The sequence below is a fragment of the Genypterus blacodes genome, unplaced genomic scaffold (genome assembly GCF_046128005.1).
Source record: "Genypterus blacodes isolate CSIRO-AG114 ecotype Tasmania unplaced genomic scaffold, CSIRO-AGI_Gbla_v1 ptg000036l_1, whole genome shotgun sequence".
NCBI lineage: Eukaryota > Metazoa > Chordata > Actinopteri > Ophidiiformes > Ophidiidae > Genypterus > Genypterus blacodes.
In genome coordinates this window covers 3,530,782-3,556,163 of record NW_027466849.1, presented here as the reverse complement: position 1 = coordinate 3,556,163, position 25,382 = coordinate 3,530,782, and the positions used below count along the sequence as shown (strand labels likewise).

At 44.3% G+C, this 25,382-nt stretch overlaps 1 protein-coding gene across 1 annotated transcript; it reads left to right on the top strand.

The window, feature by feature from the left end:
- The first annotated feature begins 206 nt into the window (after nt 1-206).
- On the top strand, nt 207-25,238 carry mmp15b (matrix metallopeptidase 15b). The gene is made up of 10 exons (XM_076146901.1): nt 207-1,257; nt 7,886-8,034; nt 8,561-8,683; nt 9,025-9,332; nt 12,998-13,159; nt 13,652-13,848; nt 17,004-17,142; nt 19,665-19,815; nt 20,053-20,171; nt 20,556-25,238. Exons 1-10 carry the CDS (start codon nt 1,129-1,131, stop codon nt 21,098-21,100), a joined length of 2,022 nt encoding a protein of 673 aa, XP_076003016.1. The 5' UTR covers nt 207-1,128; the 3' UTR covers nt 21,101-25,238.
- Nucleotides 25,239-25,382: the final 144 nt, after the last annotated feature.

The window sequence follows — 25,382 nt, the reverse complement described above, 5'->3', positions numbered from 1 at the left end:
TTAGCAAAACAAAAGAAGCATGTGGGATGCTTTTTAAAAACAAAACAAAGTGTATAATCATTATAGTGAAACCTCGGAATCAAACGCATTTACAGCACCATCAGCAAGTGGTGCTCGTATCACAGTTTGCGCAACGCCGTCGAAGTCGCGCATATGCTCACTTTTATTTTGAAAGACCGGAAATGTATGTTTCGTGTGTGGCACACTTGACGGAACAGTCACCACTTGAGGTACCGAAACAGCAACGGGCCATAGTCGGTCCTGCCCCGGCGCAGAAACAACACGGACCCGCTGAACCAGGGCAGAAATGATCGCTACTCGGGTCCGCTTCTCCAGGAAGAAAGAAAACTGGATTTAAAAGGCAACGAAACAACCAAATAAAATCTTTACAAGACGCGGTCGCGATTCAAAACAGCCGTGCTCGCTGAGCGCTGCGATACTTGCTCGAACTCAACACGGAGGGGTCGGTCAAGTGCGGTGAACTTTGCTCTTATTTTTTGGCAGCTTCTTTGATACTTTTTTCAACTTTGTCCTGCTTGATTTATATCACGCGTGATGATATTTGGCAACATTTCGTCGGGCTTTATCGCAGGAGGAGGTTGTTGTCGGACTGGATTCGAATATGTTTGCAGTTAATGATTGACTCGAGGGTTCCTGCGGCAGAGCTGCTTCGCCGGTAGACGTTGCAGTAAACCCCGTGGCTCTCTCGTGAAGTGCACCATCAAGGTTACATATTAGACAACGACTTTGATGTTAATTAAATGAGACATGCGGTCCCGTGGGACGAAGCCGCCACAGATAATAAAGCGCACTACCTAAATAAAGGTAAACCCGTCTGACAGCGCTGTAAGAACTTCAAAGACAACGCTGTTTGGACTCACACATGAGGGGAGAGCACAACTCTCATTTATGGGGGTTCCGTGTGCGGTGTGTCGCGCTCCATGGCTGTAATCTCGGGCTTTTTTCAATGATGAACGCGTGCTGTAGTAGCGTTTGCACAGTTGATTAGTTTATTGCAGGTTTTTAGCGTGGGATTTCCATCTCAGAAACCCGATTTACGACAACATAAACTCTAAAAACCACGAAGTGAGAGTGAACGACGACTTTTCCCCCCCTCCGGCCCGGACCATGGCCTCCTCCTCCTCCTCCTCGCGGGACAGCTGCCTCTGGTTGCTCTGGAGACGGACCCTCCTCGCTTTGTGGCTGTGCGCGCTCGGGGCGCGCGGAGCCGAGGATGACAGCGCGTTCAACGCAGAGGTAACACGGCGCGTGAAGGAAAAGCAGCTATAGTTTAATCTGTTATGTTAAGAATGAACATCCCCGTTAAAGCTCGATTAACTGTGTTGTCATTATAAAGCAAATACACCACAAAGAGCATTCATGAGAGGATGAAAGCTGTAGATTGTAGAAAAACACAGTAAAACAATAACTGACATTGTACTGTTAGGTTTTATTAAAATGACTGACCATTGCATTATAAATGCAAAGTACACCACAAGCACATTGTTCATACCTACTATTGATTGGAGAAGAAAAGCTTCACAACTCCCGAAATTGGATATTCGCGAGCTCCGGGATAATCTCAAAGATACTTTCAGATAAAATTGGATGTCGTCTTGTCTTGCAACTACAAGAATATGAATATAATCGTAAAATCAAATCTTCAAATAGGCTATTCCACCCCTAAGCAGTGTAGTTAGGGAACAAGAAGACTTTGTATCAGTGGGAAATAAGGAGGTTAATGACATTTGTGTACCTCGTTGATGAACTATGTCAACTAATGCACAGGTTTGTGCTTACCTATGAACTGTCTCAGACATGACCAAGACAAACAATTTTATTGTGCTGGTATTAATTAATAATACATACAGTTACACTTTTATAAATTGTGATGCATCTACTTTACAAATAAGCATGTCTGACAATATTATACACTAGGGGACTCTATTGTTTATTGACCGCTCTCATCTGTATCTATTCCTTTTCCCTGTCAGGCCTCCACCTGTTAATTAGCTGGACATTTATTTTGTTTAACTTCTCCATTTCGTTATGAACGCCATCAATCTGCCCCAAAGATCCCTGGTGGTCCTGAGTCTCTGGTTCGTGTAATGGCACAGTGTGTCTATTCATACAGACACAATGACAGATCATCACTTTAGGAGCTGTAATTTAGTGAATGGAATCTAAGCGTAGTCTGTACTTTCTAATAATAAAATCCAGAACATTACCTTGCTCATATCTTGCCAAAGGTCACCCTGTGCTGCCTGTCCTGTGGTGCATAAAATAACCTAGTAAGTTGTTTAAAATGCAGCTCTCAACATCCGACCTCTGACTGCTAACCGTGCCCGTTTGTTACACGTTGATTTAGGCGTGTCGCTCAACAACAAAGTGTCAAGTTGGGACTTGAAGCAGCGCTTATTACATTTTTGGGTCCACCTATTTAGCAGCTGTGGGATCCAATGTGCACACACATGAGTTTGTTTTGAGAGACAATTTAAGAGATCACAGCAGTGAGGAAAGGGCTGCTTTCGGCTCATTAGTGGAGGAGCTGTTGTAAAGGACACACAAACAAACACACACAGAAACAAAGAGAGAGACAGAAAGAGAGAGAAGTCATTAGAGGTGAGCTTACATTCTTTACCGAAGGGGGTGGGGGGTCTGTCGGTCAGTCAGTTTGTGATGGGGTATTAACAAAGCTGTGGGTGGGTGTGTGAGTGTGTGTGCTAATGTGTCTGACTGGTCGAGAGGGAGGGAGGTCTTACAAAATGCCAAGACGGACGAGCAATTCCTAAACAATTATAGTGAAATGTGTTTTGCTGCGTCTGTGTTTGCTGTGTCAGCCAAAATGCCGGCAATCGCATTGCCCAAGTCAGCCAGTCTGTGCACAAGGTAGAAAACGCAGACCGTTCTGTGCATCTGGATCACAGGTCACTACAACTTCATTAATGAGAGACGCTTCCACAAAAGTTAATTAGGCTGCAGTATTGATTGGAGAAGAAAGGTCTGACAGCTCCCTAAATTGGATCTTCTTGAGCAGGAGAAACTCTAAGACACTGTCAAATAAAACTGGATAGGGATGAAAATCATCACTTTTATTCAATGGCAAATGCCTAAATATTGGCATCTAATGGGATATATTTGTGGCTTTGTAATGTAACTACAGAAAGACAAATGTTTTGAATACATTCACCAATCAAATTCTGATATTGTGTGTATACAATCAGCAGTTCTGATGGAAGGCCGTGGGACATTTTGTTTTCGTTGTAATAGTAGGACTGCATTTTCTGGGCTGGTATTTGAAGCTTTAAAATGTGGTAAAGTAATCTGATACAAACCATCTTAACCTTTTCACAAAGTTGTTCTTGGGTCTATGCGTTGTTGAAGACCTCTGCTGACTCTCTGTGAACTCAAGTTGTTTTCAGCCACAACAGCCATAATAAGGGTTTCGAGAAGTGTTTTTCGTGCCAGAAAAAGGTCATTTAGAATTTCAGGCGGTAAAATGCTTCATCTTCTGTGTAAGACAGAGGACAGGCTAAAAGGGCTGAGTGTGTCTCCTCTGTGCTTCAGGTCATCACCTTGGTTCACTTGTCAAACCCTTATGTAATTCACTTATCTCTAAATTGCTCCATTAGAGCCCAACAGAAGGAGCATACAGGGTGTGTGTGTGTGTGTGTGTGTTTGTGTATGTAAAACCAGTCTTCCTGGCTGTTGCTATAAAAACTTGTGTTTCCTCATCAGCGGTTTTACAAAAAAAATTAAATAAAATTCTGTAAATTATTACACACAATTAAATGCCGAATATTTCCAAAATGCTCCAACACACAAAAAAGTGACCTAGCTTCGACATGAATTGCCAGCATGTCACTTTCATGAACTTAAATCTAATAAATTTATTTAAGTAAATATTTAAGTTGGGTTTATTGTATAACATTTGTCAGGTTAATCGTGTAGAATATACAGTATATCGTATTAGAACCTTGGCCTTAGACTTCGACTCCTACTGCGTCTAGATAAGCGGGATAACGTGGGAAGACAAAAGAATGAGCATAAAGAGAGAGATTATCAACAGAGAGTGTGTGAAAACAAACCAAAAATGTTTGAAGAAGTGAAAGTAGTGACATGGGTGAGGGAGATAGAAGGGAGAACAAGAAAACTGACAGGGACGGTATAGTCGGTCTCAGCTGTGCAGCATGTGATGGCTGAATGTGACAGCTGTTCTCTAACTGGAACATACATGCAAGCTCACACACACACACACACACACACACACACACACACACACACACACACACACACACACACACACACACACACACATTGTGCATGCTGGGCCTGGGACTCCAAGGCATCTTAGGAGATACAATGGACCCTCTTGTTTGGAGAGAGTGAGTAAGTGCATGTGAGGGAGAACTTGTGCATATGAGTTAAAGAGGCTGAGAATTAACTGAAAAGGTCGAAAAAGTTTGCATCAAAAGTGTAGATTATAAAGTGGTGAACGGTGGCTGCAAAGTAGCTACACCTACACAGGTGAAGGGGCAGTTGGCAACTTTCTCAATCTTCATGTTCTCTGTATCCATGTAATCTCAAACATGCTGTCTCCTCACATTCCTGCCGCTTCCCCCTTGCTCCCATGTGATTGGCTATCACCACGGCCACAAGGTTCACATCGCTGTGCTGATGGGACACAATGGGATGGGGGGGGGGTCCCCTCTGTGTTTGCACACGTGTGACTGTGTGTACGTGTTTTCTATGTGTTTAGTTGTTTCTATACCCATGCGGCTGGATCATCGTGCGTGCTTGTGAGTTTTCAAGGTGAACTCCCTGGCTCGGACAATTTGTCTACAAATTATCCAAATTCTCTCCATTAATTCTCCTCCTCTTCCTCTTCTTCCTCCTCCTCAGTCCGTCTATTTTTTCCCACTCTCTTTCTCTCTCTCTCTCGCCCTCTTCCATTTACTTATCCTCTCAGTAGGACTTTGAGGGGTAGGAGATGGCAGCAGACCAAGCCTGGGAATAAAAGCTCTGTTAGTACCTTGGCTGACATTGTGGTGGACACACACACAAACACACACGCTCGCACACTCTTGGCAGGTTTTACAACTCCTTGTATATTGCTGGGCCTGGTTTTGGCAGGTAAGCTCAAGGACTCTTTGAAAGACTATTTAAAAGACGAGTCCTAGGCTACATGCCCCCACATACCCACTCGCACGCACACACAAACACCCCCCCCGCCCTTATACCTCCTGTTGTCTCAGACTTGTTTTGTATTCAGCCCGGCATTAAGGGAAAGGTGAGTAGCCAGACTGAAGTTCTTAACTGTTTGAGACTTGGGAGGTGGGGGCTCGCAAGGGTCCAACCACCTCAGACAAACATTTTGTGGGATGATGGAGAGACAACATTTACATCACGTAAAAGGACACACCCACAGGCACTGAAAAGACACAAAGGTAAATAAGTGAAGGTATTTCCCTCTCTCGCCATGTCCTATCACTGTAGCAATGAGAACCATGTGGCTGTGACGATAGCCAATCACAGGGAAGCGTGGAGGAAGTGGCAGGAATGTGAAGCGACACACGTTGGAGATTACACACGACTGTAGCCAGGGTTTGTCACTATCGGAATTCTGATGGAAAGAGTCTGATGGAAGCGAGTGTTTGCGGACGGCTTCTTCCACAGTCTCTATCGTGCTTGTGTCACCATCAGTTGATTTAGTTTTCAAACAGAATGAAGTGTGTCATGTGAAAACCCTTTCTTCAGGAAGTTCTGTGGATAATTGTATCACTCTGTTTAGTAACTTTTAGGATTTTGTGTATTTTCATATTTTCTTTGACGGTATTCAAGTGTGTGTGTGTAGCGAGAGAGAGACAGAGAGTGTTCCGATAATGCTTCAGGAAGTGCATATGTGTGTGTGTGTGTGGTGAGTGAGAGAATGAATAAGCAAGTGTGTGTGAAGCTCAGAGGTAGGTCAGGGTCATGTCCAGTTCAGCCCTCACACACACAAACACACACACACCTGGCACTCCTCAGTTAGATATTAAAGAGATTAAGTCTCTATCTGATAGAGTCTATCAGAAGCAGAAGACTGCAGGAGAAATAACTATAAAAATTCACAAAAAATGTTTTGCTAGGCAATATCAAGATGAAACAGGTTTTGAAGTCCCGAGCCAAACCCTTATCACACAGTCTGAGGGCTCGAACATTTCTTCATCCTTCACCTGGTAATGACCAACAGGATCTTGGGCTGTTAGAGAAAAAGCACAAGAGGTGTCAAGCAAGACTGACAGAGGCTTCTCAGGTGTTTATTTGCACCCAATACATCAAGTAAAATCTGTCACAGTCAGACATTGAAGAGAGCAGAACGGCAATAAAAGAGTTGTGTTTTTTTACCGCTCTGCAACTTTGAGGTGTTTGTGCTCCGGTGCGGAATATTGAAACACTCTGCTCAAACTTTAAGAATGTGTTTTAGTTTCATCTTGGCATATCTGCAGTGGACACGTACTGGTACTGTCAACAATCTTTTGGTTTTCATCACATTTTCATCATATTCATCATAAAAAACACTACGTTGCATATATACAGTTGCGCTTAAGCACATTTGGTATCTTTTGGGCAGTACAAGCAAAGAAAATAATTGTCCAGTCAGGGGAAGTTACTTTAGATGTAACACCAGTGCAGAACTCAGTGGGACAAGTACAAGTAATAAACACTGAAAGTTTAGGTAAGCAAAGGAGAAGCTTGTTTGATGTACAGTATTTCAGATAGTGCTATGAACGACTAGAGAGTCGCATCATGAAAAACGTGATTAGGCGAGGAGAAACGTGTCGTCGACATCCTTTCTTCCTGTCACGGTTTGTAGACACAAGTTGACTCGTCGCAGCAGTCAGATTGGGGGTTTGGTTGTACATGTCTCTTTATAGCAGGCTTGCCAAAATCAAAAGAGATAATTTGATTGACTTTACTTTACATTTTGTCATTTTGCTGCAGGCAGTTTTAAATGTGATGGAACACTATGTGCACAGTGAACAAATGTGGTGGTGGATATAGACAATGTAATAAAGTCTCCAGCATCAAATGTTTCGTAAGATTCGACAGAAATTCTGTAAATGAGTATCATCATTGAGTAGCAGTAGTATCTTTTTGAGAAAGGCAGAAAACACAGAGTGAAACAGATTTGTTTATTTTCATGACCTTTAAGGAGCAGGTGAGTAAAGTAGTATTGTGCAACACACTACACCTGCAGTATTGTGCAAAGTGAAAGAGGGTGTAAGAGTTCAACACACAAGAGTGCAGGAGCATACACATTCAAAACACACCCTTTTACATTCCCAGGGCCGCCATTTGGAGTGTGTCCATGTGTAGGCATATCCAGTATCTCAGGGAACTAAAACGTGCGTGTGTGTCCGTATGTGTGTGATATTAGGTTTCTGTATAACAGGTGGGATTGATTTTGCGTCATGTGTGATTAGATTGAATATCACATATTTTTATCTCAAGTCTGTCACTTCCAAACTCTCCACAAAACACCAATTCGGGTCATGAAATAGATATTTCTTGTCGCTCCTGTTTTCATGCAAATCATTAAATGGAACCTTACATGTCTTCAACTCAAAACAATCACTGCCCTTCTCTGTGCCTACTAAAGTATTAAAAGTATTACATTTAAAGTATTAAAAATCTCTGTTATGCCATTCAGAGAATCTGCAGCTGAGGAAGACAGTGGAGACCAACCTTATCAACGCCATTAAAGGCTTATTGCATACAAATTCTAGGTCACTACCAACTTCAACGATAGGAGCTTGATTCTACATGGGTTGGCAAAATATGGTACACATAAATTGTATGTAGGGAATAATTGAATCTTATATTTGCTTCTGTGCTTCTCCAGTCATGGCTGAGGATGTACGGGTACCTTCCCCAGGCCAGCAAGCAGATGTCAACCATGCGATCAGCTCAGATCCTGTCCAACTCCGTCAGCGACATGCAGCGGTTCTATGGCCTGGAGGTCACTGGACAGATGGATCCACAAACTATCAGGTCAGCGGGACTAAACCGCAGACTGGCACAGATTTCTAGTTATATTGTTAGAGAGATGAGAAAGTGCAACAGGAGATCAGCAAAACTTAAAATAGATATGAAGCAGACCAAGAACTTGGGCCCCCTGACCCAGTTCCAGTGCTGACCTCTACTTAAGTTGAACGCTTAATGTAAGCATTTGCAATGCCACTGAAATCAATGCTGACAGGCGAGTGTGGCCTAAAATTTAAATATGCTGGTTTGAAACCAGAGGGTTACTTGCTCTAATCCCTGGTGGGAAAATAAATGTTTTCCAGTCCCTCAGTAGCTGTCATTTAGCAAGGTGTATCCTCCCCCAGCTGCTCAAGTGGAGCTGCGCAGCAACCTTGATGCCCGACACTGCTCCCGGGAATGACTGCAGTGCTCCGGAAAAGAGCATGCGTGTTCAGAACACAAACTGCACTGTCAGAAGGCTGTGTAACTCCGTATTCCCTTTCATCTCTTCTTGGGTTTTCCTTCCTCTCATCACTTTCCTCAACTCCCTCAGTGCCATGAAGAGACCCCGCTGTGGTGTTCCTGACAAGTTCGGAGGCCAGATCAAAACCAATGTTCGGCGGAAGCGCTACGCCCTCACAGGACATAAATGGAACAAGAGCCATCTCACATACAGGTACTAAACGTTCTGATTGCTGTGGATCATCCAAACTATTACTGTGTTCCTATGAGGTAGCTTATAATTGTTCCATGTGACTATTAGATGGAGGCGTTCTTCTGTTGACAATATCAGTAACAGATTCATTACCACACGAAGGGTTCATTTCTGTCTTTCTGTCCAAGCCCATAGTGGATCAGAGGTGTAATTGTTCCCTCGTCAAATTACTGATCATGTTCCTTTAAAAAATAAAAATAAAATTATTACTATAAACTGAACCCAGTAAAGTTTTACCTAATTGCACAGTAGAGTAAAGAGTCTTCCTCAATTGTTTCCACTTTCCATCTTTGTCTCCATAGTATCCAGAACTACACTCCTAAGATTGGAGAGTATAACTCATTTGAGGCCATCCGGCGGGCATTTAAAGTCTGGGAGAAAGTCACACCTTTGACCTTTGACGAAATCCCCTACCAGGAGATCAAGTACGGACGCCGCAAGGAGCCAGACATCATGATCTTCTTTGCCTCAGGTTTTCATGGAGACAGCTCGCCTTTCGATGGGGAGGGGGGCTTCCTGGCTCACGCCTATTTCCCTGGACCTGGCATGGGCGGGGACACACACTTTGACTCTGATGAACCGTGGACAATTGGAAACCAGAATCTACAAGGTAAGACTTGGGTGCGAATGGCAAGTCGAGGCACAGGGGGGTTCCGCCATTAAATAAACACGTTCATGGGTGTGTTGTAATTTTCATTAAGGGAAAACCTCCCTGTCAATTACAAACTCAGTCAACAGGGAGGCACGACATAACAGAAAATATCTTCCCCACACCTTAAAAGACAAGTACCAAGTGTTCTGTGGTTTCAGGTGGGCGAACAGTTTGATCCTAGTGTGTATTTGCAGGCTCACGGACGGCCTTTCTGTTGTGAAGTTTGTTCTCAAGGGCTTGTATTTTGCAAGGCTGTGCTGTTGCTTAAAGTTGGAGCAGCAGATAAGATCGTGGAATAATTAGGCTTTTGACAGAAAGATTCAGTTCAGTGAATGTGAAGGCAGAAACATACAATCCCAGGGGCTCATTTATAAAAACCACAGCAGGAATCAGCTCTGAAAGTTTACGCTGCCCACAGCTGTAGATGGCAGTCAGTTGTGTGGGCACATTGACAAGGTTTATTACTCACCAGGCTACACTCTGACAATGGATCATAAATGGTCAAAGCATGCTCAATACTGTTGCACACAAATGACTTTGCACATCAGTTGCTCTTACACTAAATGTTTACTTCTGATTTATATATATATATGGCAGATATTGAGGCATTGTGGATGAGGTGTTTTCAGGAAAATGTTTTATTTCAAGAAAAGGTTTGATTCTTTGATCTTAGCAGTGGATTCAAACCCAACATGCTCGCAGCTGGAAATGGAGTCCATTCAACAAATAGAACAGTTCTTAAAGGTACATTTCTAGGAAATGTTACAGTCCTTTAGAGTGAAGCACAGATAAATGTGAGGTGTTGATGGTTACACAGGTAGTATCATTAATCTCCGCATTGAGTAGCTGACTTGAGTTAAATTGTTGCTGAAGTTGCTGATTTGACATCAGATTTTCTGCTCAGTTCCTCGGCTGATGAGCACTTGGCAGCGCTTAAGTGCTCGCATTATATCCGTTCTTTGGTTCCATGTAATTGTTGCAAACAGCTGTTCTCATCAACACCCATTCATACCTCACCAGAGTTGGCCCAGCCAACATCACCTCTCGTTTATGCTTGGCATCATCCCATAATCTTCACCCTGACAGCAACTCTGTATGTCATGTAGAAACACTCCTCTTAATGTCGCTAAGAACCCATTTATGCTAATCCTGACACGCATCCAGGCACTTGCAGCCACCCCGCTCCCAATCTTTGTGGCCTCACACAAAATCAAACACACACAGGACTTCCCATGAACAACATTGCTATCTTCAGTTCTCAATGCTTCATATATACTCCTTTTCCATCATCAAACTGACCCTTTGTGCAAGTGAAGATTACCCACATCTGTTCATATTCTTTCCAATCGCACAAAATGGACGGCTCGCTCTGCTCCGCCAGACATGTGGCTGTGCACCTATTAACCCTGTGGACCACAGGGCTTTTTGTGACAATTGGTTTTCCTGCCCTGTTATCTACCAGCAAAGCTCCTTGTGTGTTTGTGTGTCTGTGTCTGTGTGTATGTACCGTATCTGTGAAATCCACTGTGTGTGGGATGTGTTACAGGACAGATCACAGGGACAGTGGAATGCCTCAGTAAGTAGGAGTGTGTTCTGCTTGGGGACATCTGTAGACTGGCTTCTTTGTTGCACCATGCTTCACATGCTGCTTAAAAGGCAAAGTACAACCAAATTACAATCTTGCCTGGCGTTAGTGTCAGACAGACGTCTAGCTGCTCTTGTCTGTGACTCTTAACAGATGTGGTCTTCATTTAGGTCCTGCATTTTAGCTGGCCAACATTGTACTTTTTGCTGACATTTTGCCAATAGACAATACAATACATTTTCTACTGACCTTAATTTACTACTCATCTACAAAGGGTATGGTATAGAATATCCTTCAAACCTAAAAGGAAATGGAGACTGTTATTTCATCTTCTATGGCTCATCAGAATGCCATTTAAGGAAGCCATTCCTAACTGCGAGACCTGTGTTCAGTGAAACTCTTGTACTGTAGAAGTGTCCTTGAGCATGAAAAAGAATCAGCTCCGACCTCCCTGTGGACAGGGTCGAGAAAAAGTAATGGCACAGCAGCTGAAAGTAAAGTGTTCTCTCTTTTTACCCTTTATTTGATTTGTCACTGAATGATACTGAGTGAACAGTACTAAACTTTTGCACCTAAACTTTGCGTCATTCATCAGCCTTTGAGGAAAAAAGGCCCCGTTTGCCTTACAAAACACCCTTTTCACCTTCTACAATAAAACCTGCTGACACACACAACTTTAAAGACACGTCAATATCTGTATTGCTGTGGGCGGGCGGCTACAAAAAGGTCAGAAGCCTTTGTGGTGCTCTGTGGTTAGATGAGACTAATGTGAGTAATTTGCTGGGAAAAGGCAGAAGATGCTTAAGCAGTGCATCTTGGTTGTCTAGGCACTGCTTTTAGTGTGCTTGTGCTTCACTGGGACTCCCCGTCATTGATGATGAATAACTTGTGTGTTGTGGTAAACAAGTTAACCAAAGCTTTGGAGCGAATGGTAATGTGTGTGTTTGCGTGTGTGTGTGTATGTATCGGCTTGTTGGAATTGGCGATAGATGCACCGGCTGCACTCCTGATTTCGCCAAGATGTTTGAAGTTTGCGCCTTGTCTTTTTTCTGTCAAACTGAATGGTTGTCAGGGTAACCTCACACAGCCCCCTTTCTTTGCCTTCTTACCATCTTAAGTTCCATTGGTGACCCTTTGCTGCTTTCTCTTGATGAGTACGGTGGCTTAGCGGGCCATGAGGATGTTCATGTGACTTCAGACTTGTACAGGAGGGAGTGAGCAAAAGGTTAGGAAGATGGATTGTCTGTGCTTGTTCTAGAAATTGGAAGGGGTGATGCAAAATGACATGCATCCAGAGTATTTCCCCTTCCTTTGCATGCACAACACTGACATCACTTTAACTAAATTCCCCAGTCCCTGTGATGTCACTGCCAAAAGTCTGACCAATAGCTATTGACTGCCAGGTCAGACAAAATGGCTGGCAGGATCAAAGATCAGAGGCAGGCAATAAAGACATATTGACTGAGGGGATTTACCCGACCGTGGGCTGGATTCACTTCAGAGGCAAGTTGTAGGAATCTGCTTCAGATTTTGTTGTTTTTAGGGATGTTTGTGTGGAAGTGGATGGAAGTCGGTGCAGCGGTCGGTGTGATTGAGAATGTATAATTGTTTTGGTGCCAGTGGACAGCAGTGACCTGTGGTGGGTTTGAAATATGTGCCGATTCATATCAGCAACCATTAGCGTGCCTGTCTGTGATTTATGGGTCAGATCGGTAAAGATACTTACAATGGGATAATGGGAAGAATAGTGAAGAAGCACATTTTTCTCCAGTGTGGACATAATGGAGAGACTTTGTGCACATCGAGTCCATTCTCCCTCCCTCTCTCTCTCTCTCTCTCTCTCTCTCTCTCTCTCTCTCTCTCTCTCTCTCTCTCTCTGTCTCTGTCTGTCTCTCTCTCTCTCTCTCTCTTGCTTTCTCTCGCTCGCTCTCTCTCTCTTTTTCTCCCTCTGTCTGTCATATATACTACAATAATTTCATAACATTCCTTTCTCCTTCCTCTCCCCTCACTCCCTCATTCCCCATTCACATCCGTATAGGTAATGATCTCTTCCTGGTAGCGGTCCATGAGCTGGGTCATGCCCTGGGCTTAGAGCACTCTAACAACCCACTGGCCATCATGGCTCCCTTTTACCAGTGGATGGAAACCGATGATTTTCAGCTGCCCGAGGATGACCGACGAGGCATACAGCAGATTTATGGTAGGTTTTTTGTTACAGCACAAAACCATTTGCTGGGGGGGACATACAGGGGGGGTGGGAGGCGCGAAAAACTTCTGATCTAAAAAAGGGGGATGCGAAAGAAAAGGTTTGGGAACCACTGATTTAAGGCAAATTAAAGTGAGTGTTTTATCAGTGTGTTTTATCAGATCTGGGCAGTAAATTAATGTGTTACTTGTGACTTTTTTGTAATTTTTATCTGAATGCAATTTTCAAAATCCATTTTGCTGATTTTATCCCATAATATTATGGAAATGTTGGCAGCAATATATATTAAAAAAAACTACATTCATGCAGTTGTTGTTATCATTGTGTAAATGATTCTTTCTGTTCATTTGGAATTAGACAGATCACATTGAGTTCTTTAAGCTTCCTCCTCATTTTCAGCTCAGTCAGCCAAAGCTCAAGCTGCATCTTGTTATTGTGTATAATGTAATAACAAACATCTCATCTGTCATGTGTTTTCCTCTGAAGGTCAGCCAGACAGCGGTCCCACCCAGGCATTGCCCACAGTGACACCCCGCCGCCCAGAACCTCGCCCACCCCAGACACCTCCAAGGCACCCTGACCGCCCCAGAACCACTGAGAGACCAGATCACTATGGACCCAATATCTGTGAAGGGAACTTTGACTCAGTTGCTATGCTTCGTGGAGAGATGTTTGTTTTTAAGGTAAGGAATAGAATAGAATAGATCTTTTAAGGGGTTTGTAGCATCAGGAAGTTGTAAAGGACTTATTCTGTTCTGGAGAATCTGTACAGCCAGATGGCACGTGCACGGCCAACAAGCCATCTGTTTTCAATAATGTCCATGTGGATTGTAAACCAACAATCCCAGTGTTTTTATGAGACACCTCACACTGTTAAAAGGGTGGGGTGTGGTCAGGTGTTTGCCTTAAAGAGCCTCAGGACCCACACAAACCAGTCATATGCGCTGACCCAGCAGTTAGCTATTAACTCTGTTTATGTCTCTGCCAGTATGCAAATGGTTTGGATGCTGCAAACTGGCTTTTGCTTTGTTAACACGTTTGAAATCTTTTTCTGTCATGCGACACAGCCTTTATGGCAAAAAGCCATTAGTGTTAGTGAGTCATTTAACTGACAGTAGCGATACAGACTCCTGGTCAGCATACATGACACAGGAAATGTGCTTATTTTAGCATTGAATCCTTGCCACTATGCTATTAAGTGCTGGTTAGACTTTGGTTTAATATTACTTTATGAGCAAGAGTTAGTAAGAAAATGGGGCTCTGGAAACTTGTGATGATTCTCTTTTGTTTCGACAGGTTGCAGGTCAGAAGTAGACATAATATTCAGCAAGTAGACTGCAGTGTAGGAGGCTGATTTTCTCTAAAACAAATAACCTGAAATTTCACTGGAATATACAGGTGATCAGAGAGAGAAAGATGATCTATACATAGCACATAAGATAAGTTCTAATGTATTTCACAGGTAGAGGTCAGAGGAGTCCAGTATCGCTATTGATAGTGTCGTTGAACAGCGAAGACCTTTGCAGATATGACAGAGAGCCGGCAGAGAACATCCAGACTTTACTGTCCAGGCATCTCTTGGCTTCAGCTTTGCTTTTGGCTTCACTCTGCCTCACTTCCAGAATAGTTGCAATGATAAATGACGTTGTTGACATTTGACAGCGGGGAGCCAAATTGTCAACAGTCAGTCCACCGCATCTTCAACTGGTTCTCAGTCCACCTGAACTGCATTAGGAGGCTGGTGCCTGGAGTGACGCGTAAAGCCGTTTTGTTTACAAAGCCGACATAAAAGGAGAAACTCCCTGTACACAAAAGTTTCTAAAAAATCTTATGAAGTCAAGTGCGTAAGGCAGTACTGGACAGGCTTTTTCATTTGCACTTATGCAGCACCGATACAGCATATTTTGACATTAAACTTGATACTGTTGGTCTTAATGGTGCGATAGCGTGACAGCTCCCCAAGGTCTGCTGTGTCTGTCTTAGCCCATCAACATCGACCTATGAATATCTCTTACTCGGGACTCTTAATGTGCTTTAAGTTGTGTGCGACTGTAACTACGGTAATGTGACAGCATGTGTTTAACAGAAACGCTGCAGTCCGATATCTTATTGCGATTTGCTCCAGAACAGTATATTCCTTTAAAATGTATTGACACTATGACTGTACCCGTGGGAGTGGAAAATTTAGAACATAAGGGATCGACGTCCAGTCATCGCGCTCCATAGCAAATCATGTTATACATACTGGATTTGTCTCCGATCACTATTACTAAGTTGTGGTATTATGCTGGTAAGAGGTGTTTCTATTACAAGTGGTTATCAGGACTGAATAGTGTTAGTCATTACTTTACTGACCGCTATGGAAATGAATAAAAAGCAACATCAGAACTTGCCCTTGTTGTCTTGGTTCTGCATTGGCTCTGTATCAGTGGTCGCATACGTAGATGTTTGTACAATTGCTGCATCATCATCAACTGTTTTTAACCCCATCAGAGGAGCACAAACCTTGCACATTGACCATTAGTTTGTTACCGTTGCAGACTTGCCGTTCAGCTGTGTGGAAATGTGCTGCACATGGTTGGACAGTTCTTGGGTTTCATCTCATTCAGTAAAATCGGCATTCTTGGGTTTCATCCATGGTCTTGGTTGGACAGTATCCAAAGTGAATTGGCCTACCACAAGCTGTAAAATGAAGACAAATAACATCTTCAGTGCAGGTGCTGGTCAATAGTAAAGAATATCCCTACCTGCTTTCAGTATAAATGTGAAAGGTTACGCCACATGTGGAACAGCATCAGTAGTTCTACTCTCTTCAATTGGTTTTCTTGCTATCCTCATTCTTAATCGTCTCCTGTCTTGTTCCGTTACTGTCACCACTGGCCAACTCATCTCCATTCTGTTCCAGCCCGCCCTCTGCTGCGCCACCCTGTCTGCTAGTGCGTCCTGTGTCAAGGACAAAACGATATGTGCTTGCCAAAAAGAAGAAGCTCTGAGTATTTCACCGTTATATTACCCAGGACAAGCTGGGCTACTGACGCACCACTTATGAATGAGCCTGAAGGCTTCTGGCGTAAATCTGTCTGCCGGCTTGTGGCACAGTAGACGCACAGACATACACACGCACACGCGCACACACACACACACACACACACACACACACACACACACACACACACACACACACACACACACACACACACACACCTGTGCATTTACAAGCTTTGATTTTTTGGGTGTAAAGGTTCAGAGAAGCGTTCAGCAGCATTGTTTTGTGTTGCTGACAATTAAATCACATTAACTTGTCAAAGTCAACCTGTAGCAGACTTTGGGCAACAACATGCGTGTACTTATAACAAGTATTTAATGGGCTGAGAATGGCTATTACTAGCCTGCTAATATTAAGCTATTGTTAGTTAACTTATGCTCTAATTATCCTCAGGAGCTCAGTGTACTTGGCACGTTGACCACCGGTACATTATCCACTGTAGTATCTGACCTCACTTAACGCCAGTTGACTGATGAAAAGTGATATAAGGATAACATTCCTCATAAGCTCTGAATCCTACCGTATCCATACCTGTAATTCTTGTGTGTGCAGAGGGAAGTTGTTGAAGTGCAGAGGGATACTCTTGGCATATGATGAAAAGCATTTTCTATTTTGGGTTTATGGTTCTGTTTCTCTTTTGGGCTGGCAGTTTACTTTGGACTAGTTCTTGGATGCTGACCTGCGGACCTTAGCCAGAAGATAGAGAGAGAAAGAAACTGATTATTGCTGAAAGAAATGATAGATTATAAATGATGCACACGCACACATTCACAAAAAGACTTGTCCCCTCAGGGTCGTTGGTTCTGGCGGGTCCGTCGGAACAGGGTTTTGGATAATTATCCCATGCCCATCGGTCACTTCTGGAGGGGTCTGCCTGGAGACATTGATGCCGCCTATGAAAGACACGATGGAAAGTTTGTCTTCTTCAAAGGTAAGGCAGGAAACACTATCACATTAACAAATGTGTCCTCATCAAAAAATGCAATGTCTTTCACCAAAAAATCACACAGGGAAGTCACATACACACTGCTGGGCGAAAGTACAAAGCAGCAGTAACCAACAGCAGTGTTTGCACTCAGGCTTCCACTGTTTACTCTGCTGTGCCAGTGCACAATTGTAGCTGCGTTCAGGATTATTGCTGTCACATAAAACAGCATCCAGCTTTTATCATAAATCAGTTATGTCCAAAGATTCATTTGTAAGGTAGCTGCCACTTCTCAAAGCTAAAGGTGTGTTCTTTGTCCTCATTACAGGATATTGCAATTTTGTCTTGCAGATGTAGTATCTTTCTTTAGCGCATAGAACATAAATAAACCCGATGGGCTCAGATGCATTGCTGCCTAGAAAATTCTCCATCTGGTTTCTGCTTCATGGAGTTATATTGCTCCATGGTAATTTTAAACCGGCAATATCTTAATGCTATGCTTCTGCAGATGATGTTGAAGATTTGCAGTGTATATTCCCACCTCTCCCACCTCTCAAAGAAGGCACTGGTATATAATATATTGTAAGAGCCGGGTATAAATCTTCTAACGTAGCTCATTATTCATTCTGAGACAGCGAGAGCAGCTCGTCTTTTACAATGGAGGAAGTTGGGGCTGTTGCAACAGAGATGAGAGGACGAGGCCTTTAAGGCAGCTGGATTCACTGAGCTGCAGAACCAAGGGCAGCGTGTGATAGTGAGGATGGTGATGATGATGTCATCCACAAGTGTTTCATTGTCGCACTTGGAAGCAGGCCATCAGAAAAGGAGGAGTAGAGAAAGCAAAGGAGGAGGAGACTGGAATGAAGGAAGTGGCTGGCCTGAGTGTATATACAGTATATACAAAGAGATATATTATTATGATTTGAACAATCAGAATTTCAATTAAAGAATGTGGAAGTCACATAATCCCTGAAGGATAAATACTGTTCTCAGATTTCACGCCGCATACTTAACATTCACACTGAAGATTGTTCATTAAGTCTTGATTTAGCCGTCAAAATCAGAGACCGAAAAACAAAACTAAAACTAAGCAAAACACCTATTTGTGTCAGAACTCAGAACACTCAATAAAGGCACCTCAAATTTGTTCAATCACCTTGAGGTGTTGCTTTGGTTTCATGTCAATTTCTGTTTATACACACATTTATTTGCAAAGTTACAGCCATTTGTGACACCTTCAATCAGATTAGAGCAGATGTGTTCCCAGGCTTTTGCAAGGCCTCAACAAAGCTTCCTTCATGTTCTCATGGGTAAGAACAGTTACTATCCTCCTCTCCATCCCTTCAATTTGCACAGTGATCCAGCTCCTCTCAGTTGACGGTTTGGGTAAAAAATTTTAATATAGGGAACCCTGGATGCCCCCTTAATTCAATTTTTTTTATTTGTATTCCAAAAATAATGATACTCACAAACAGGTTCTGCTTATTGATCGGGATGAAGTGGTTAAAAAGCCATCACAAAATAATTTGTGAGTTTAGCTGAATGGATGAATTGAAAATCACAGAACGCAATCCTCACAAGTTAACTGCTTGACTTTCAGCGGTCAAATTATGGCTACAAGGCTGCTGCAGTACAGTCAGAGCTTACAGCTGTTTGTCCCAGATAAAGCCCATCTGTAGTTGAAACTGCATAGTTTATGCCTTTAGAAAGTCAACAACAGGAAGGAATCAAAACTGTAGGTCATGGAAGTGCCCCCATTTGGTCATGGAAAGTCACGTAAAGAGTCATGGGATTTTTGCATCAAGGCTGTGCACTACAGGAGCCCCGGGGAAGAAGCATTGCGTCAACCTCTTGTTCTCTCCAGATGCTGAGTAGAGAGCTTTCACTTTAAACGAGGAGCAAGGGGCCAGAGGTGGGTGGATGTATGGGTGGGGGTATGGAGTATGGAGTGAAAGACAGACTAAAGCCAAGAAGAGAGGTGTAATGGTGCCAGGAGGAATGGAGTCCCCCTGTCTGACACAGTAAAAAACAATAAAACTTTCCCCATAGCAAGAAATCTGCCTCACACTGACATAAGACAAGCCGCTCCTAATGTACAATTACCAGCCAAACCCAAAGCCCTTAGTCAACCATGTTGTACTTATTTCTGCTGTGTGTTTTGATTGCTTGCCAACAAATCATTACCACATTCATTTGATTTACACCCAGAGTGGTGTCTAAAAGCTGGTTTCATATCCCTTATTATTCTTATTGTTCTCTTTATTATTTCTCATGCGTTTTCAATTATTCTTTGACTATTGAGCCAGCAAATGAAACGACCTCTACATGTGAAGTGTATGTATGTATGTATATTTGATTCTGTTTGTGTGTGTGTGTGTGTGTGTGTGTTTGTGGGCGGTCCAGAGTTATTGCCGTAAGAAAATTCTTAACTGTATGCAGCAAGGACCATTAACCGTAAGATGAATTCTCTCTCTCTCTCTCTCTCTCTCTCTCTCTCTCTGTCTCCCTCTCCCCCTCTCTCTCAAAAGGAAACAGATTCTGGCTGTTCCGGGAGGCAAACCTGGAACCAGGCTATCCATTAGAGTTGGCCGATTATGGCCGAGACATTCCTTACGATCGAATAGACACGGCCATCTGGTGGGAGCCGTCTGGCTACACCTACTTTTTCCAAGGAGACTGGTAATGCAGCTGACGACCTGAACACCATTCAAAATTCAGACGCCAACAAAAAAGTGAAAAACATTCATAATCCATTTTATATCTCCATGGATATTAGCTCAATATAAGAATTTTAACAATCCATAACAATCATGGTTCAGAAATCAGAACTTTCTGTGGAAAACACACTATGTAGGTTGTGCTCTTGTTTTGAAAGTTTTTAAAAGGTCCACTCTATGATCTCTGCTGCTGAATCAGGTACTGGCGCTTCAATGAGCAGTCCCGCTCTGCTGACAGAGGTTACCCCAAACCCATCAGTGTCTGGGGATCATCAGTACCCTCCTCTCCCAAAGGATCTTTCCTCAGCGATGATGGAGGTGAGCTGACACAAGGAGAGTGATTTTTCTGTGTGTGTTTGTGTGCGTGTGAGAGAGAGAGAGAGAGAAAATAGATCAAGGGGCTGGGGACAGACACGCCTGAAACAAAGAATCAGGGTGTGGTTGCTCCTAAGGAGGGAGACAGGATAGTGTGTGTGTGTTTTCTTTGCAGTGCTTAGTGAGAGTGAAAGAAGAAGTGAGAGGCAGAGTCTTTGCTTAAAGCAGTATATACATTCATAAATCATCAGATTTGTGCTGAAAAGCACTGAAAGAAAGAGGCAAAGAAACTTGTTACATTGTCTAAGTTGTGTTTAAATATTCATGCTGGCATTTCTGATGTTCTTGTTCTCTCTCTCCTCTGGGTCTTCCTCACACCTTCTGTAGCTTACACATACTTCTACAAGGGGTCCAAGTACTGGAAGTTTGACAATCACCGTATGAAGAGTGAACCAGGATACCCTAAGTCTATCTTACGAGACTTCATGGGATGCAGCGTGGACCTGGACCCAGACAGAGACAGAGAAAAGGACAAAGACACAGACACTGACACAGAGACTGATGCAGGGCGCAAGTATCCAGACGTAAACCGCCTGCCATTTAACCCAGACGCCGGGGGCGACGGCGGAAAGGGCAAAGACGGGGACGGGAAGGACCAGGACAGGACTGACAAAGACGCAGGCAAAGGCTCAAACGATGGCGAAGACCAAGACTATCGCGAGGGCCGCGAAGAAGACACCAACGAGGTGGACGTGGTGCTGAAGGTGGACGATAGCGAAGAGCGGACCATGAACATCCTGATGGTGACCATCCCACTCGTCCTGGTGCTGTGCATCCTGGGACTGATCTACGCCATCATCAACACGCTACAGAGCAAAGGGGCACCACGACTGCTGGTGCACTGCAAGCGCTCCCTGCAGGACTGGGTCTGACCTCTGGCTCTGGAGGATGCTGTACTTTGAACTTAAGATGAAACCCTGCCCTCCCCCGTCTACGTCTCCACCCTGTTTGCAGTGCTGTCTCAAGTGCCCCCCCAACCCCCCGGACCCCCACAACGTAGTAGTACATGTGGTAGTACGCGCATACATGCAAATACTGTTCTGATACAAACACAGACACTCACAAAGCGCGCATTTACTAATATGTGGGCTCATTTCACACACACACACGCACACACACCACCCTAACCTCCTCCTCTCCCATGGTGCTCGACAATGCGTTGACTGTAGTCTATTTATATGAGAGAAGTTTGCACATTGTTTTTCTTGTTTTGTTTCATATTGTGTGACTTTTACGTTTTTTGTTATTATTATTTTGATCGTTTTTTTTAGGAATCAGGAAGGACCCTTGTTCTCTCGCGTCCTGACCCCGCCCCCCCCTCCTTCCCCTGACCGCCGTATGTGGCTCTTCCTCCTCGCCGATACTTGACATCTGCTTATGCCATCACAGTCACGACAAAAGAAATAAGAGGAAAGAGCTTTCACCCTCCGCTTCCTCCTTTCATCCTCTTCACCTCGCTCCGTTCCTTCTCCCTCTTCCTCCTCCACACCCCACACTGGGGTGTGATCCGTCGCATTGCATTGTGGGGGAGTCGAGTTGAGCCCAGCGGTAAGCGCTAGAGGGTCATTTACAGAAAGCGGTATTGAAGTACATTAGCCTTCCTCCTCTTCCTTCAGATGGTGATCAGGTCAAACCTTTCAGGTCCAGTTTTCCACCCTATGTTCATTTCATGTGTGAGGGGGAAGGGGCTTTGACTTCAGAGCAGGATGTAATGCCACTAACTCAACCCAGCGGTCACGCCGTGTGGCTAATGTGCCTTTCAGTTTATAATGGAAGTTTTACTGCGAGTGGCGTTTACAAAGGATGTAAACAATTTGAAAAAGGCTGACAACCTGTGGTCTTCATCGCTGTTCCCATGCTCCGAGCGCCGTGGTGGCCTTGCATGGGCCAGTGGACGGAGACGGGCGGCTCGTGTGAACACAGACCGGCCATATCCGCTAATCCTCTTCATTAAAACACAGCAGATGCGTGTGAGCACCGTTAACCTTTTGCGACCCTCAAACCGGAACCGTGAAAGAGAGAGAAGCCTTGTCCACACACTTTTCATCTTGACATCAGCAGAGACGGAGGAGGGGGTGTGTGGTGCTTTAATCCCTTTCATATAGCACCCTTAACTGTCATTGTTGTTTTTGTTAAAGAAGAGAATTAAATCCACCTGAAATTAGAATTAATTTCATGCAGAAATTGACAACTTTGTGCTGCAGTAGAACAAATTTGTCTATAGTTTATTGATTCCATCGTGAGAGTTAAGTTGGGGGATCGACATGTGTGTGTGACTTCAGATTCAGAGAGCAGTTGAGGGGCTTAACCCAAGGTAACCTAAGGGGGGGGGGGCCATTAGCCAGCTCAGGTTACACAGAAGAGAGGTGAACAGGGGAGGAGTGGGGGAAGAGCAGATTTCCTGCAGCTGAGATGTGAGGCGGAGGGAGCTGACCCTATCTGGCTGATCTCGCAGACTTTGGATCTGAGGGAGAGGAAGAGAGAGAGAAGGCCTTGATGACTCTCTCCCTCTATGGGCTCCTACTGGCACCGGATCACTTGACCCAAATTCTCCTTCCTAACACAACAGCGTAGCTGGCCAAAAAGGAAATCTTAGCTTACAGTAAGTGACAGCCTTTATTAAGACGAAACGGGGGTGGAAACGCTCACCGTAAGTGCTTTGCTTGTAGCAACGCATGTGAAACACCTTGCACGCTCGTCTGTCGAGAAAGTGCAGATTGCAAGCCCGGCATCTCATCATCAAGGCTGTCGACTTTATCCTGTTGATGGTATCAGTTGTCCATGGCGGTGGACCTTTCTTTACATGCAGTGAGGTTAAGTTTGTGTGGAGAGCTGTTAGCTTGCTGTTAGCTAGGTGAGGACAGGGCAGCAACACATCAACAGAGGGGCGAAGTTAAGAGGTCACTCGTAGTCAAATGGAGGAAAGGGAGAGTGTGGAGAGAACTCTGGAGATTGATCCGCCACCGCTCGATAGCAGTTGCCAGGAAACAGTGTCCTGTGTCCGTCGTTCACCCCCACATGGTCAGGGTTGGGGGTTGGCGGCTGTAGCCAATTAGTGGTAAAAGCCCCCCCACCCCTTCCTCCCCTCCGGTTGGTCTCTCTTCCTCTTATCTCTCCTGCTCCTCCATCACATCAACGAGCAGACCGCTTAGAAGACGTCTGGACAGGATCAAGAATCTGCCGACTCATTACGACGGGCAACGCACTGCGCTGTACGTCAATCTTCATCAGCCGCAGCCCCCCCCCCACCCCCATCCTCTCTCAACCACTTCAAAACCAAAGTACCCCACTTTAAAAAGGCCAGGCTTTAAAAAGTCCAGACCCGTTAGTTTTGTCGCATTTTGGACGATTCAGCAGTTCGAGACATTTCATTGCGAAGACCCAATGAGAATGGGCTCAGTGAGGCTATGTCCTGTCCTTTATTGTCTCAGGACAGCAGGATGAGAAATATGGATATGAAAAACATCTGTCGTGCCTGATTGATAGAACTTTGTTTTTGTACGTGTGTGGGCATGCGTGAGTAGGCAACGTGCCTTAAGTGTTCAATTAATCAGCTCTACTCTCCATAAGTGAAACCTGTTCTCTCTACCCTAGACTATAAATCTCTCTCTCTCTCTCTCTCTCTCGCGCGCTCCCTCTCTCTCTCTCTCTCTCTCTTCTCATTCTCTCTCATCCACCCCCCAACACACACTCAGCCCAGCCCTCCCCAAGCCCTTGGGGGATCGTAACACCAACAATGGCCTCTCTCTCCCTCTCTCTGTCTTCTCTCTTCCCCCTTTTCTCTCACCTCTTAATGCACACATAAACAGGGTGTTTTTGTCTCGCCGGCCTCACCTCTCCTCTCCTTTCTCCCCACCCTCCTCGGAAATCAGTCCAGGCAGGGGCTGAGGTCCATCCTTTGCACGAGCAGACAGTGAAGTCTGATCATTGTCTGGTCGTTCGGCCTCTCTCGGTGCGTTTACATTCACATTAAAACTGCGATTATGCTCATATCAAGGCAATAAATTGACTTGGAGATGATGCAGTTGTAAATTTTGATCGCCATTTTGCCTTTAATCGCAGCTATTGATGTGATGTATGTAATCATCGTGACGGTGGAAGGGCTCTAAAAAATGATGTAGTTTTAAGTTTTTGGGTCTTTAAAAGCCAGTTTGATACATAATGAAGGTGTTTTACGTCAACGGCTGCCTCGACGAAGGGTTCAAGTGAGGTTAGGACTCACTGAGTTAGAACTCGCTGAGCTGCTCCAAGCGTTCGTCTCTCTGAGGATACGAGTGTGTTATTAATAAACATTTCACCTTCCTGATTCAGTCGGTTCCATTAATGAGCGTCTCTGCTGTGTTAAGGTCTCTGTTAAAATTGCCCGAAACTGCGTTTCAGCTTTTCCGTGTCTCGTCACTGCAGCAACCCAGCAGAAAAGTCCAAACTCACGAGGGGAAAACCAGATCGATAACAATACAGACGGAAAAGATCAAAGGGAGGAGGAAAGAGTCGCAGCAGTTGAGGGAGACATGAGAAGGTGTTGCGTTTCAGTTTCACTCGGGTCGACTGTGGTTTATGGTGGCTTAAGCCCAGAGGATTGCAGGTTGGATTCTTTCCATCTTGTCTTTGGTCAGGGCTGGGGGTGGTGGTTGCATCATTTTCCCAGGTTGCATCTCAACTGGCTCATGAGCCTATCCACTCTGAAACCAGCCACTTCAACTCATCCATTTACTGCGGAGTGGAAACCCAGAGGTGTGCTTTGACAAACGACTCTGTGCGTCCGTGTCATCTCTTTGTCTCGGGCGAACACGGCCGATCCAAGTCTCCCGCATTGTGCTCTCAGAAATCTGCCTCTGATCACAGACAATGAGACTGTCGAGCAACTGAACTGCCCCCATCCATCAGCCGCCATGATGTCGGCGGTAGCGTGTAGTTTTTGTTGGGAAAGTGTCTTGCACTCGGAACTTCTCTTCTCTCTCTTTTCGCGACTACCTGAACAGCGGTTCAGTGACTTTCTGAAATATCTCATCCTTGTCCTTGAAAAAAGAGAAGAAGAAACAATCAATCAAACAGATGTTGGTTTAATGTGTTTCTTTGATAATTGTGATTTTATTTTTGTTATTTCATTGTGTGTTCTTATCTCTCTCTGAACTTGATTATGCCATCATTAAC

What these genes read in the sequence shown, in the direction of transcription:
- mmp15b (XM_076146901.1), top strand. Translation starts at nt 1,129, where the DNA reads ATGGCCTCCTCCTCCTCCTCCTCGCGGGACAGCTGCCTCTGGTTGCTC. An exon ending in ACAGCGCGTTCAACGCAGAG is followed by an intron (nt 1,258 to 7,885) that starts GTAACACGGCGC and finishes GTGCTTCTCCAG; the next exon opens with TCATGGCTGAGGATGTACGG. An exon ending in AGGCATACAGCAGATTTATG is followed by an intron (nt 13,160 to 13,651) that starts GTAGGTTTTTTG and finishes TTTCCTCTGAAG; the next exon opens with GTCAGCCAGACAGCGGTCCC.